The 13,334-nt window shown below is 48.9% G+C and overlaps 1 protein-coding gene across 1 annotated transcript; it reads right to left on the bottom strand.

Annotated features, from left to right (window-relative positions):
• On the bottom strand, nucleotides 1–11,339 carry PRPF3 (pre-mRNA processing factor 3). Its single transcript, XM_009698369.1, has 15 exons — nucleotides 11,163–11,339; nucleotides 10,265–10,395; nucleotides 6,928–7,074; nucleotides 6,364–6,447; nucleotides 6,033–6,253; nucleotides 5,357–5,663; nucleotides 4,501–4,667; nucleotides 3,798–3,880; nucleotides 3,058–3,201; nucleotides 2,688–2,787; nucleotides 2,076–2,189; nucleotides 1,355–1,473; nucleotides 674–757; nucleotides 482–543; nucleotides 1–168 (listed from the first exon to the last, which is right to left on the bottom strand). The coding sequence occupies exons 1-15, from the start codon at nucleotides 11,305–11,307 to the stop codon at nucleotides 22–24; spliced, it is 2,055 nt and encodes a 684-aa protein (XP_009696671.1). The 5' UTR covers nucleotides 11,308–11,339; the 3' UTR covers nucleotides 1–21.
• Between the last annotated feature and the right edge of the window lie 1,995 nt (nucleotides 11,340–13,334).

The following is a 13,334-nucleotide window of genomic DNA, read 5'->3' as shown; positions in this document are numbered from 1 at the left end:
GGCGGTGGCGGCCCCCTCACCTCAGTCTGTGGACTCCAGCACGGACTCGCTGAGGGCCAGGTCCCAGTAGTGCTCCGCACCGTGCTTCTTAAAGTGCTCCCGTGCCATGTTCTCTGTGGGGCACTGCTTAAATTTCATTTCACCAAAACTGCGGTCCTTCGCTGTGCCCTGGGGAGGAGAAAATGGATGCTTTCCGACCAACCTCTGGGGGAAAAATCACGGGAAACGCAGCTCCAAGGGACTCGGGGAACCCGGGAATAAACATTTTTTTTCAGGCTGACGCATGACTGGGGGAGCACTGTGTGGGGGAGACGCTCCCAGTTCTGCCACAGCCCAAGAAACACTACAGAAAGAGAGCAGCGGGTTCGCGTCCGATTCAAAGCCTCAGAGCATCGCTTCTGCCTCAGCTGCTGTCAGATGGGGCTCGTTTCCCTCCAGCCTAAGCCCCCCCTCCCCGTATTCAACTAGACCCACAACTCACCTCCCAAACCAGAGAGCATTTGTTTGTTTTCTTAACGGACTCCTCGTCGGACTCATCATCATCTGAAAAAAAAAAAAAAAGAAACAAACAACAAAACCCAACCAATAAAAGCCATTTAGTCCTGAAGGCATAGGAAGAACGGGGAGCCCCACCGCTGCTTCACCACCCCTCTGTGCACAGTTTCACGCTTACCCTCTCCCTTTGTGTTCGATGTTTGCTCATCCCATTTTATTCGATGAAGCATAAGACGTTTGAATTTCTTCTGTGCTTTTGGGCCTGGGGAAGAATCGAGACTCAACATTCACAAGTCCTTTAACCTTCATTTTTTAGGAGGTTCTAAAAAGCAGCAGAAGCCAAATGACACCCACAAACACTTCCCAGCGCACCGGGCTGACCAGGCACAGCAAGAAAAGTGCAGCCAGGCCAATCCAGCACTAACACCCCCGGAGTGGCCGAGCCTTTCCGGCAGCCTTTGGCACAGCACTCGGCTCTCGGCCACCTCGGGATTTCCTCCTGCCAAACAGGCTCTTCAACGCCTTGCAAAAATTATTTAGAACAGCGCAAACCACGAGGAACCGCGGGAGACCGAGCGCTGAGGTTCTCCTCGCTCTAAGCATCTGCTCAGAACATCAAGGATTCAAATCAAGTGCTTATCCCTTCAATATTGAATGCGCTGGGTTTTCTAACTGGATTACAGTGCGCTCTGCAGTCAGCGCTAACCCCATTAGAGCCGTAATTAAGGGAGTTTCAAACAGCTTCCTTACTTCCTTGTCCTTCTGTAACCCTCAGTCAACAATTTTCACGGTAATTTCTGCTGGAGGCAAGCTTTTGAACGCTATGCAGTGACCAAAAGCCTGCCTCGGAAGTCCTCACCTCCTTCTACGACGACCACGTTGACATCTTTGTGTAAAACCACCACGCCTGTTAAGTACAGCTGGCCAGCGTTTGCCTCAATTTTGAATTTTTTTGCTGGATTGCTCAAGTTTCTGACCCTAAGGATAGGATGAAAAAAACAAAACAAAACACTAAAACACACAACACAAATGTTTGTAGAAAAACAAAACTATCATCACCAGCCATAAGAGCTCCCTACTCTGCCTCAACTGGGCCCAGGATTTCCTCCTCCAGCTCCTCAGGGGCCTTACCCACACCTAGAAATGACGCACGTTCGTTATCGGACCACTCAGGAGAAGCTGTGTCCGTCCCTTCCCAATCTCACTTCATTTAGATCTTGAAAGTTTCCTGATTTCTGGGCACCAATCTACCAGGTTAGCTCTGACAGCTAGGAAATGGTTCTCCTCATCAGAAACTTCAATCCCAGCTGAAATACTCCAAACCTGACATGAGTTTTTAGTGCTCAGCTGTAACAGGATGAGTTAAGGACAGATTTAATGGACACGTTTTTTGGGACAGTGTGGATTCTTTACAGGCCAGGATTCTTTAACGCTTGATGGAAACATGACGAGCAAGTGCACAGTCCTGCTACTGAAGGCTGCTCCTCTCCATCAGCGCGTTTCTACAAGGCATTTGTCAGGTGTATTTAGAAAGAGATGTACGGTGAACCACCACCAAGAGCGCCCAGCCCAGCCCTCACCTGTACACAGCTATGTGAACTCCCTGTGAAACGTCTTCTTTCAGCTTTTTAACCTTCTTTGCTTTTCGCTGTTCTGCTGTGAGCTTTCTCGCAGCATTTGCTTCTTCGTGAGCTCTGGATGCAAAGACAGATGCAGCAATAAGCAAAACACAGCCTATGGCATACCCGTTACGGCACTGAAACAAAACGGATCCTTCCTAAGCACAGAATCCACAGATCCCAAAGCAGCTGCAACTCCTGCCCACCTTTCTGCCTGCACCTGCTTTAATTAAAAGCACGTGGGCTTTTTAAATCCAGTCACCGGTCCAATTCATCCTCAGTCTCTCCCCTGAAAACATTCATTAGTAACAACTGCGACAGCGACCATCATCGTGGTAAGAAACTCATTTAATATCACACACGAGGCCACTCTCCAGTGGCAAGAGCTGATTACCAAGACCCAGCTCCCCCTGGGTCATTCAAGGCAGCTACAAGAGCAACACACAAACTCACGCTGCTTCTGCTTTGCTGTGTCAGTTCAAGGATTTCATTCCCTACAAACAAATACAGCACCAGCACTAAATCCATCTAAAAATGACCAAAAAAAAAAAAAAGGTACAACGTGCCACCTACTTCTGTCTCTTTGCCATCTGCGCTCTAACATGAGCTTCGACTTTTGTTGGGTCCTGAACAGCTTCCGTCCCCAGTACTCGCATCAAGTTTGAAATTCTTACTGCAAGGGAAAGGGGAGAGGAGCTGTGAGAGGCTCCTGTTGGACACCGGTTTGTCGTAATGGTAAAGCACAGAAACACCAGGCACGCTTGCAGGCTCATAAACTGACTGTACGGCTAGGTATCGGATCACACCTATACACAGACCCGTGCAATCCTGTTTGCCGCCTGCAGCATTCCCAACCACGTCCACGCTTGCCGCGGGGCTGCTGGTTTGATGGGCGTTAGCCCAGAGCTCTGCTGGCAGCCTGCCCACCGTAGCCAGCATTTACCTTTGGGCTCCGGCGGTGGCATTAGGCCCAGCCTGACTTTCTCTTGCAGCTCCTTCTGGGCTTCTCTCCGAGTCTGTCGCCGTAATTTCTTCTGCTCTTTCTTAGTTAAATAAACACCCAGGGTCACCGGTGTGTCACTGTCCACTGGGAAGAGAAACGAGGCAAGATAAAACATAAATCTGCTTCTGAAGAAGCAAGAGAAAATACTGCCTGCAACTGTTACTGAGGGATACGCCCATACCACGCTCCGTTATATCCACATTTTATCAACAAACCGACCTCTGCAGTGCTGCAGGGTGTTTGCACCAAACACGGAACCAGGAAAATGGGGTTTGGCTATTTTTTGATTTTACTGAAAAGTAAAATGCTCTATGATTATTTTATGTCCCTTCTTCAGGGCAAGAAGGTCAAAACCAACCTGATGGAGATGAGGAGCTCGTGTCCGCACTGCTACCCCAGCGAGCAGGTCAGCAATAGGTAAGCAAGCTACTGGTAACCACTACAGGTTTTACATCAAGTTTCCAAAAACAGGGCAGAGACTCTCCCTCCCAATTTCGGCTATCTTCGCAGAGCGTTCAGACTTATCTTTGCACAATTTCTTCTCCTCACAGGGACGTGAGACGCTGGGCTGCAGTGCTACAAGTAGGGGCTCGCATGCTGGTTCACCCCACCAAGCGCCAGCCGCTTGGAGTATTTTGTGTCTGGTTTAACAGCAAAATCGACCAAAACTGGGGCAGTACCTGGTGGGCTGAGCTGTGCTGGGTGCTCCACGAGGTTTGTTATCCCAAAGTACTCGTCTCTCTTTGAAGACGTTCCACCTTTTCTAGAAAGGAGAGAGTTGGGTGTCATTGCAAAACTCCCAGCCTGAATTCCTGTGTTCCCTTAAACACAAGCCATGCAAAAAAAATGTAACACCTCCCGTGGGCCAGCTGTGCTGGGTACGCGACACACACAAATCCCTACCCAAAGCATAGACCAGATCTTGTTGTGCTGAAGGAGACACGCAGTGACGTAATATTAAGGCATAGGTGTCTCCCCCAGTGGGATATCCACCCACATTTCATGGTTAGGAGGCAGGCTTCCCACAACTCTACCATGAGCAGGACTTGTACAGAACATTCATGCTTGAAAAAAACACCAAAGCACACCATCAACTTTGGGCCAAAAAAATCCCACTAACTCTGTCGCAGTCACCTTCTCAGTCGCTGGGGGAACACTTGGCTCCAACAAGGGAGAAGGGCAGCTGCCTACCACCAGCCCTAAGAGAGATTTTGGGAGAAAACCTCGTGCTCACCTGGATCTTGGAGACGAGGGAGGTGGAATTCAATAGCTCAAGCAGCTACGTCTGGCCTGATTTACCCAAGCGCTCTACAGACCACCATGTTACCCCCTCAGTTTCCTCCTGCGGTACATCAATCAAAAACTGGCAAGTAAACTACTTACAAGTCAAGGCCGTTAGGGATGATGTAGGAGTCCCACCACTCTATCTCCGGGACCTCCCCCTCTTTCAGCTCCTTCTTTGGGGTAATAAGAGCCAACTTGGTGGAAGTGTGTATTCCTGTCTTCCTGGCAGCCTGCGAAATCTCTGCCTGCAGTTTTTCTAGTTGAGCCTGAGAACAAGGAGAGGAAAATGGCACATAAAGGTCATTCCAAAATAGCACAACCTTCAGGAAAACCACAGTACGTATGCACCTGCTGATTTATATATATGTATTTTTTTAAAACACAGTCTGAAGCAGACTGCAGAAGAAACCACACAGCATATGATGGCAGACCGCTTTTGCAGAAGTTCACAAACCTGCCAAAAATCTGGTCTTATTACTGAGCCTTCTAGGAGCATGGAACGATCCCAAAGGCATGTCTCCCTAGGCATCGTATCCCTGCACTTTTCTGTCTAATGAAGCTCTTCTCTCCCCTTCTCCCCAAGAACTTGGGCATTTTACCAAGATTCCTTTAAATCTCCACCTCTAGGGTGATTACTTCCGCAGAAAGAACACTCAGACAGAAAATTATTTATTCTCTTGGGAATTTCCAAACTTCTCTCCAAAAGAAAAGATTTTTTCTTTCATCAAGAGAAGACAGCTGTAAGGAAATGCTTTCCACACAAGTTCTAATCTGGATGCCTGCCTTTCCAACAAGGATGGTGTTGACAGAAATGTTCCAGGTGACTTTACTGAAAAGCTTCTTAGTCAAAGCCAACACAGCATCCCTTCACATCCCAGGAGAGGAGGATCAACTCCCATCCCGAACCAAACCCTCACTTCTGTGCTGTCAGTTAGCATGGCAAGACCTCAAATACCTTCGTTCGCAACCTCTGGGCAATTTTCTCAAATTTGCCTTTTTCATGGAACTTAAAGGTGCGTTTCTGACGCTGGGCTGGGGTTATGGAGACCCGGGGGTCAAAGTAAGTGTTCGACTCCATATCTTCCGAGGGTTTTTCTTTAAGCTGCTGTTTGAACTGCTCTCTCTTCACAGCTCTGATGTTTGCTTTTAGGGTTGGCATGCGGTGAGTCAACTCAATCTCTTTACCAGTCGCATCAACAGTTCGGCCTTGCTCATCCAAGATCAGTGGTGTAGGCTTTGTCTGATCCTTCAGCTCCACTTTCCTGGTAGCAAGACAAGACACATTGCATTAAAATGCAAGTACGGCATTAATTTAAAGGAAATGTGAGCCTTGTTTTCACGGTAAGCACCAAAGCAGCCCACGACTTGCTAAAGTCCTCCTCAGAACGTTAAATCTCATCTGTGTCGCCAGAAAGGTCTCAGATCTCGCGTGCAGAAGTTGGGAGTCTCACCCAAGGAAGCAGTAACCTCCATTTCACCTCTTTTATATAAAATTTATTCCTTCAGGAGCCGTTAAGGCCACTGCTAAGGAACCAAGTGCGCTGGAGAAACCCTTGCTCAGATCCTCCATTGGCATTCTGGCATTACGCTCGTCAGGATCACACAGTGCTCAGCAAAGGGGAGGTACTCACGGCGGTGCAATCCCCATGGCATGCAGGTTGGCCAGCCCCACCATGTTGGCGTTGCCGATGAGCCCTGGTTTCAAGGCCAGTTGAGCCTGGATTCGGGCCTGCAGCTCCGCAGCTTTCCTGGCCTTCTCAATGGCATCGTTCATGAACGTGGCTGCCTGGGAGGGCTGGATCGTGTTGCCGATGGGGAGACGTTCCGATTGGGATGAAGAAGAAATTTTTGCCTGTTGACAGAGAAGAAAGTTTTGTAACGTGCCTGTTCCAGCACACCTAAGTCAACATATCATAGCTGAAACAGGGACCACGGGATTTCCCTGTTGCTTTCGGCAGGTACCTGTGGTGTTGGAGGACTGATGAAACTCAGCTGCTTTTTCCTCTCTTCAATCTGCCGTGTGGCTGCCTCCATCATCTGTTTGATCTGTGGAAAGAAAAAAAAAAAATCGGACAGTGAATTTTTCTTCCCTCTATCAGAAGGGGAGAAAGGGTCCTCAGCACCCTTTTACAGCAGCAAATGCACGCAAGCCAGCTTAGTGAGAACAGAATTGTATCAAACTGCTCTAATCAACAACCTCCAGCTGTAGAGAAGGAATCTAACAGTGCAGGCACTCTTACCAAGACCATTTACTCGAGTTTACGCAAAGAGAACATCCAAACTTTCCTCTCTCGAACGTTTCACATTATTGTTAGGCTAACATACAAGCGGCAGTGAGCCTTGTGAAGTGAACACAGGCAATGATGGCAGCAAACAAAGGACGGTCAAAAGCAACTTGCTGTTTGCTTGCTTGGCTTGTGATATGAAGATAAAGTAAACGCTAAACCGTGTTGGGATTCAAGATCTCAGGTAGGGGCAGCTCTGTTCTGGGGCAGAGCTCATGTAACACAGCCTAGTTAGACTGACCTGTAGCTTGGTGAGCATCCCAGGGCTCTCTGACGGCGGGCCTGGAATGACCTCAGGCTCATCCTCAACCTCCTCGAATCGTGGTATGCGCCGTTTCTTGACGCCGGAAGATTCCTTGGATACCTCAGAGTCATCACCAAACACATCCTAATGTAAAAGGAGAGAAGGCGAAAACTCTGGTTAAAAATAAAGAGTTCTCCTCACAGCTAATGTTTTAAGATGAGAAACCACGATGCGGATCAGATCCAGCACTGTACGGTCAGCACTGCATTGTGGTTCAAAGTTTCCAGGGTGGCACTCACAGGCTGATCTACTGGTAATCCCGCATGAAGCCTCTGCCCTGATCCCCCACCAGAGAAGTATCAATGATGATCCATGCAAGAGCATGAAGGACAGGAGACATCACAGGGATGTGTCTGTGTAAAAGCCACCATCATTCCCTCAGGAAGTCAAAAGTTTTTCGGCACTGAGGAGATTTAACATCTCACTGAGCTACCCGGAGAGATGGAAAAAGCCTGCCCACAAGCTGACCTGACTGGGCTAAAATGGTTTCCAGGTCTTCCGCCAACTTCAGAGGGTTTGGTGAAGGAAGCTGCACTGTTCTACCATGTCCTCCCCAAAAGGAGGATGCAGCGCCAGACCCAGGGTGGGTTGTGACATCTGTGGCATTCCCTCATGCTCCGACCCAGCTGATTCCAGCTCGGATCCAAAGACTGAGCCGCTCTGGAGAAGCGCAGCTCGGAGAGCGGGCGGAGCAATGACCACGCTGATGGACTCGCATGCAGCGTGAGGGTCACAAAACAAAAGGCGAGGTGTGCTTTAGATAGAGCTCTGTTCAAGCACGCCCCAGCTTGCGAGTCTGCGGCCATGGATTTCATCTAATCAGTGCCTGGTTTGTGTACTAGTGTAAACTGGATTTGTCCACGTGACCGTGTTAACTGTAGTGTGTGTGTGTCAAGGTGTTATTCAAAAAGAAAATATACACACCGGTTGTAAGCGTTAGTTGCAATCCCTTCTTCACTATAACGGTTCATATTCTACAAGGACACTTCCTCATCCAGACACAGGTACTTCTTGGAAAACCTACAAGTTCAAGAGAAAGGACTTGCCCATAGTATAAAGTGTGTAAACCATTACGTTTTAGTTCCTGAAACTTCCCAAGTAATGACCTACCCCACAAGAGTTAACCAAGGAGAGAGAAGGCAGGCCAGGCAGCGCGTTGGAAGACAGCTAACGTGACCAGTAAGTAGCATTCTGAATTAATCCACTGCTCCTTGCTACAAGATCTAAGTGTGCAAGTACAAATTCAACTCTGAAACCCGCACTGGGGTGGCAGGGCGGGGGGAAGTCAGTCTGCAAGTATGGCCATGATCTGACAACCTCACCAGACCATCTCGTGTTACAGCAGGGTCAGGACAGGTCTAGACCTTGATGGAGGACCTCCAAGAAAGTTAATCGCGGAGAGAGGAGTAGACGATTTGGCAGGCGGGACGCCTGTCCCTGTGCCAGGTGCCAAAAGAAGAGGACAGGTCTGCTCTGCCGCTTCCCAGCCCTGCTTTTGGGTTAGCTGGGAAGCAAAGAACACCATCAGCCATCTGAGGTCACACCAGACAGCCCAGCAGACAATCCACCGGAGAAGAATCACCTACTCCACAGCCGGTCTCATCCCTGCTCCGCTCTGCCAGCACGAGATCCAGTCTGCAACAGGATCCTGCTCCCTCCCCTCACCCTGTCCTGCAGTGCACTGGCCACAGCCACAAGGAAGATGAGGGGATGAGACAGCCTGAAGATGGGCACAAGAACAGGTGAATCTGAATTCAACTTGTGAAGACAGGGGGATCCACACACGTTAGCTGCGACACCGAGCTGCAAGAATCACTCCGCCAGGCTGCAGCCTGCGATCCTGCCACCACAAAGCACCAAGGTGCGATGGGACTGACAACTTCCCCCTCTCTCTCTGCCATTTCCCCAAGAGGGCCGAGGGGAGCAGCTGGGATCCACCAGCCTAGCCGAAACCTTACTTTCTAACAGCCCCGCGGTTATACCAGCCCAATACCCAATTTAAAGTAGAACTGCAGCACAGAAATACTTGAAAGATGCTTATCGGCACCTCAGTTGCGAGCAAGAAAGCTGCAGAAGACTGAGGTCCTTTTTAAGCTACTACCGCTCTCAGGGGGCTGGGACACGTGAACCCAAACCTCTCCAGATCAGTAAATTAGCTTGCACCGCTGCTCCTCAGGCTGTACCAGCTCTGCAGAATGGAAGCCATTTTAACGCACCATTTGTTAAACAGTGAAGGTACCCGGACTGGGAGGAGACCTTTTCTGGCGCTGCTTAAAGCCTCAACCAGACAGTGAGAGAAAAAGCAAGTTTCTAAGAGCAAATAGGGAGTGGAGGCAGCTGTCTCCCAACACACCTGAAGAGATCCAAATCCTGACCAGGATTATTCTAGCTCGCTGAGGTTAAGTGCTGACTAAAACTGTCACAGAGAAACACAGATTGCCATAAAATAGGAACCTCAGAAAAAGTGAAAGGAAACTTACTTTGTAAGCGGGCAGCAGCACGGAGAGTAGCCCCTTTTAAACTCGGTATGCAAGTGCTGGAAAAAATGCAATTCCAGAAGATGGCGAGTAAAGTCTTCAAGAGAAGAAAGGAGGTGAAAACAGGTTTGGATGCACAAGACTTCCACCATCCCAGACAAGTGTTAGATGGGAGAAACACCAGAGAGCTATTAAATCCCTGCTGTAATTAACCTTGTGCTACGACAAGGGCTGTCAAAAAATCACCCTCTGTTGATTCCGGATCAAAAAAAAAGAGAATGAAACCCCATCAGATCACCCACCACAGAGCCCCACTCACTCGCCGACAGGGAAAGCCGGCCGGCAGAGTGAAACGCGGCTCGTCTGGGTGAGGAAGAGCAACAGGAAGCTGGTGGGAGCTGGGAGCACCTACTCCAGGCTCCCAGTGAAAACACAGCACTGCCAATGCAATGGTAAGGAGTATGAAAGAAAACAGAGAGATGGAGCCCTGTGAAGTTACTCCGTTGCACAAGCCTAGCAGAGATCATTAAAGAAATCAAAGGCCCAAGCGTCCACCTCGGCCGCCACCAAGGAGAGCATGGCGCTACCTCGTCTGAAGGTAAAGAGAACCGAAAGGTAAAGGCTCACACACTTCATCATGGAGAAGAGTCTTTTCTCTTGAACTTTAAGCATTACGAGATGTACCTCTCTGGAAGAGGAAAGTGTGGCAGAGTACCAGTGCTGCCTCCACGGCCACCAAACCACAGAAAAAAAAAAACAAAACCAAAACAACCAAAACAAATACAATCAATAATCACCTTCAGCTCTCGCTTCCGGTTCCGGTCACTGTTGGATTTGGAGTGCCTGGAGCTTCGGCCTTCCTCCACTGCTTCAAAAAGCTTGTCCACAAATCGCAGGGTAGAATCATCGAGAAAGGGTTTGAGGTGGTCTGGAAAAAGAGTTGTGTAAATTCAGAATTCACTGCTTGGGATGGGCAGGAGAACAGAGAATTTGCAGAGACTTCTGCGAAGCTGAAAAACACTTATTTAAAGGTGGATTCAACCCTACTAACACAGTGGGGCCTGTCACCTGGGCTTCAGAGGCCTCTGGGATCTGTAGATCCTGTTGGCAGGAGCTTTAAATTCCAAAGGATTAAGGCCTTGACTAGAAAAAAATTAGGACTCTAATGGTCAAAGAAAAAAGCCACAGGGTTAAATTATCATTTTCAATTCCTTTAGAAAAAGAGGCCTTAAATCAATTTTTACTTCCTCGGGTTTTGTAACACATTCCAAGGCTTTTGAGTGTGTCTCACCTGTCTGCGTGGATTTGCACGCACCCACCTCTGCCTCATCGAGGCTGAATCAGAATCACCGCTGCATGTACACCTGCATGTACACTCGAGAGCTTCCAGGTTTGGGGGGTTTTGCTAGTTTTTATAAAACTAGCTCAACGCGAACCACATTTCACACCTGCAAGGATGGCATTCGCCCCCCAGACACTGCCAGCCACCACTGGCAACAAAACCGTGACCTGCCATGCAGCCCAGCGCCACCAGCAGTAGGTTGGTCTTCCGGGAATAGAAGGAGCGAGTTTAAATCTGATTTGAGGCTATTTCAAGGCTATATGAGGATTTGCATGCACTTATTTTCTCCGTCAAGGTGTCTGACCACCTCTATGAAGAGCAGCAGGGTCAGGGTTGGAGCCGGCGGGACATACCGGCTGCTTTCTTTTTGTCCATGCCCTTCCCGACGCAGTTCAGCGCTGCGGTGACCACGGTGGGCTCTGAGAACCCCAGGACTCGCTTCACCGTCTTCTCAATCCATGGTTTCAGCTCATCCAATTCCCTTTTGGAGAGTGACATCTTTGCCAGGAGCTGAACTGAATTATCTTGCTTGTACCTGTAAAGAAGACAGATGGGAAATCCACAGACTAGTGAAATAAAGTATCAGATTACCATTGCTTCGGTGTCGTGCTTTTCTCCTTCATGAGAAAGCTTACAAGTGGTGAAAACTCTCAGAGATGACTTTTCCTCCCTTATTTTTAAAACATAAGCTGAAATTCGATGAGGCACATGGGGAGGAAAGGCCTCAGCAGCGAGGAGCCCACAACCTGACCAGACAAGATGCAGCACCATGCCCCACAAAGGGAAATCAGGCTCGCAGATTACTCTGCAGGGAAAGCCCTGAACCTCTTACATCCCACCAGCCTTCCCTCACGGATGAGGGAAGGATACACAGCAAGCACCGTGCCCGTCCTTCCACATCAGGTTCTGCTTTCACACACAGATCCACCACGAATGGGATGAGAACATTTGGTATCGGGGCATCCCTTCACGCCTCAGCTTCACTCTGAGCTTCTCTCAGTACTTTCTGTCACTGCTTGTCCAGTTTTTAACGTCCCTCAAGACCCACAAGTCTGTGCTCGACGGTTTCAGAAGAGTGACTGCAAGGCTGCCCTGCACAACGCGAACTAAATAACGCTCCAAGCAGATACAGAAAAACCTCACACGCAGCCGCTCACTCTTAATTAGTCTCTTTCCTGTGAGGTTCACAAACTACTTTGAACGTGTTCCGCTTCACCGATACATAAAAGTTCAGCCCATGCCCGGCTGCTCCAGCATTCGCTGCTTAAAACCAGCAGCCATCGTTGGCAAACGTGGAATTACAGATTTTTCAAGGCAAAAATTTCTCGCCACTAATTGTGAGCGGTTCTCACACTGTCGGTCACAGTCTGCAGCTGCAATAACGTTTAATTATGTGCCCAGGGCCTAATCTGATTTGGAAACCAAGTCTCCTTTATCTGGGAACAGGAGAAAATCTTCTTAAGGAAATATGTTTGACCTCGGCATTTCTCGCCCGATGAAAAGGCCTGCAAGGCCTTGACACAAACATGCGTCTATTTTAACAGAAATCTGATCAAATACGGTTATAATGCCTGTAACTGAAAATTAAGAGCCTGGGCGTTAGCTCTAACAAAGCGCTTCTCGATTTAGGGTCCGTGAACAGCTGCCAAGTAAATCTACAGGTTTAAAGTAGCGACAAGGGGACTCGCGCTCCCCCCACGAGAGCCCTTCTTTCTCTGCAGCCAAAAACTTGGAAAAATCTCCATAGTCTTCTACATTTTACAGCAGGTTTCTCAGCGATATAGTCACACGTAACATCAAATACAGCCCAAAAGAACACAATTACAGTGTTTCACCTCTAAGTTCTGACTGTGCAATAATACATAATGCTTCAGGACAAAGCCTGAGGTTCAAGACAAGTGGAAATAATTAATTACTACACTGACACATCAACAGCTTCGTACACATATGCTATTAAATACAGAACTTATGTAATTAGGGCTTGTTTTAACCTCTATATTTGTCTTCAACTTCCGTAATCTACTAAGAACCAATAGAGGAGCACGGCAGGTTTAATGGTGTTTCACTGAGGATATTGGGAGAGCAAGCACGCCGTCGAGCATCCGTAGGGAACGCCGCCATCGGCATCCCCTCCCCAAGCACTCCGGCACTACAGGGACGCCCAGGCACGCAGCGGGTGTCAGCAAGGAGCCCTGCTGGGAAATAACACCTATGCGAGATTTTAAAAATACAGAGAGAGGCACTAACCGTCTTCACTAGGTTACTTCCCACAACGGTGAGAACCTGATGCGGATGCTCCTGCGCTGCCGGCCAGACAAACTGCTTCCTTCAGGGATTAAAAACCAGAAAGAGTTCAGCTTCACCGCGTAAAACTCGCCTGCCTGCACTCCGAATTCCCGCCGAGGCTCCGGTCCCTCACACCGAGCACACGCCTTCGTACGCCCGGTCGCCACCGAAGCGTTCGAACTCGGCGCTACAGATGCCTGGCGGCCATCACAACCGGTACCCGCGAAGCCCGGTGGCCG

This window comes from Cariama cristata, unplaced genomic scaffold (assembly GCF_000690535.1).
Source record: "Cariama cristata isolate BGI_N322 unplaced genomic scaffold, ASM69053v1 scaffold31684, whole genome shotgun sequence".
Lineage (NCBI taxonomy): Eukaryota > Metazoa > Chordata > Aves > Cariamiformes > Cariamidae > Cariama > Cariama cristata.
The sequence above is the reverse complement of the archived record's forward strand: the minus strand, read 5'-3'. Positions and strand labels throughout refer to the sequence as shown.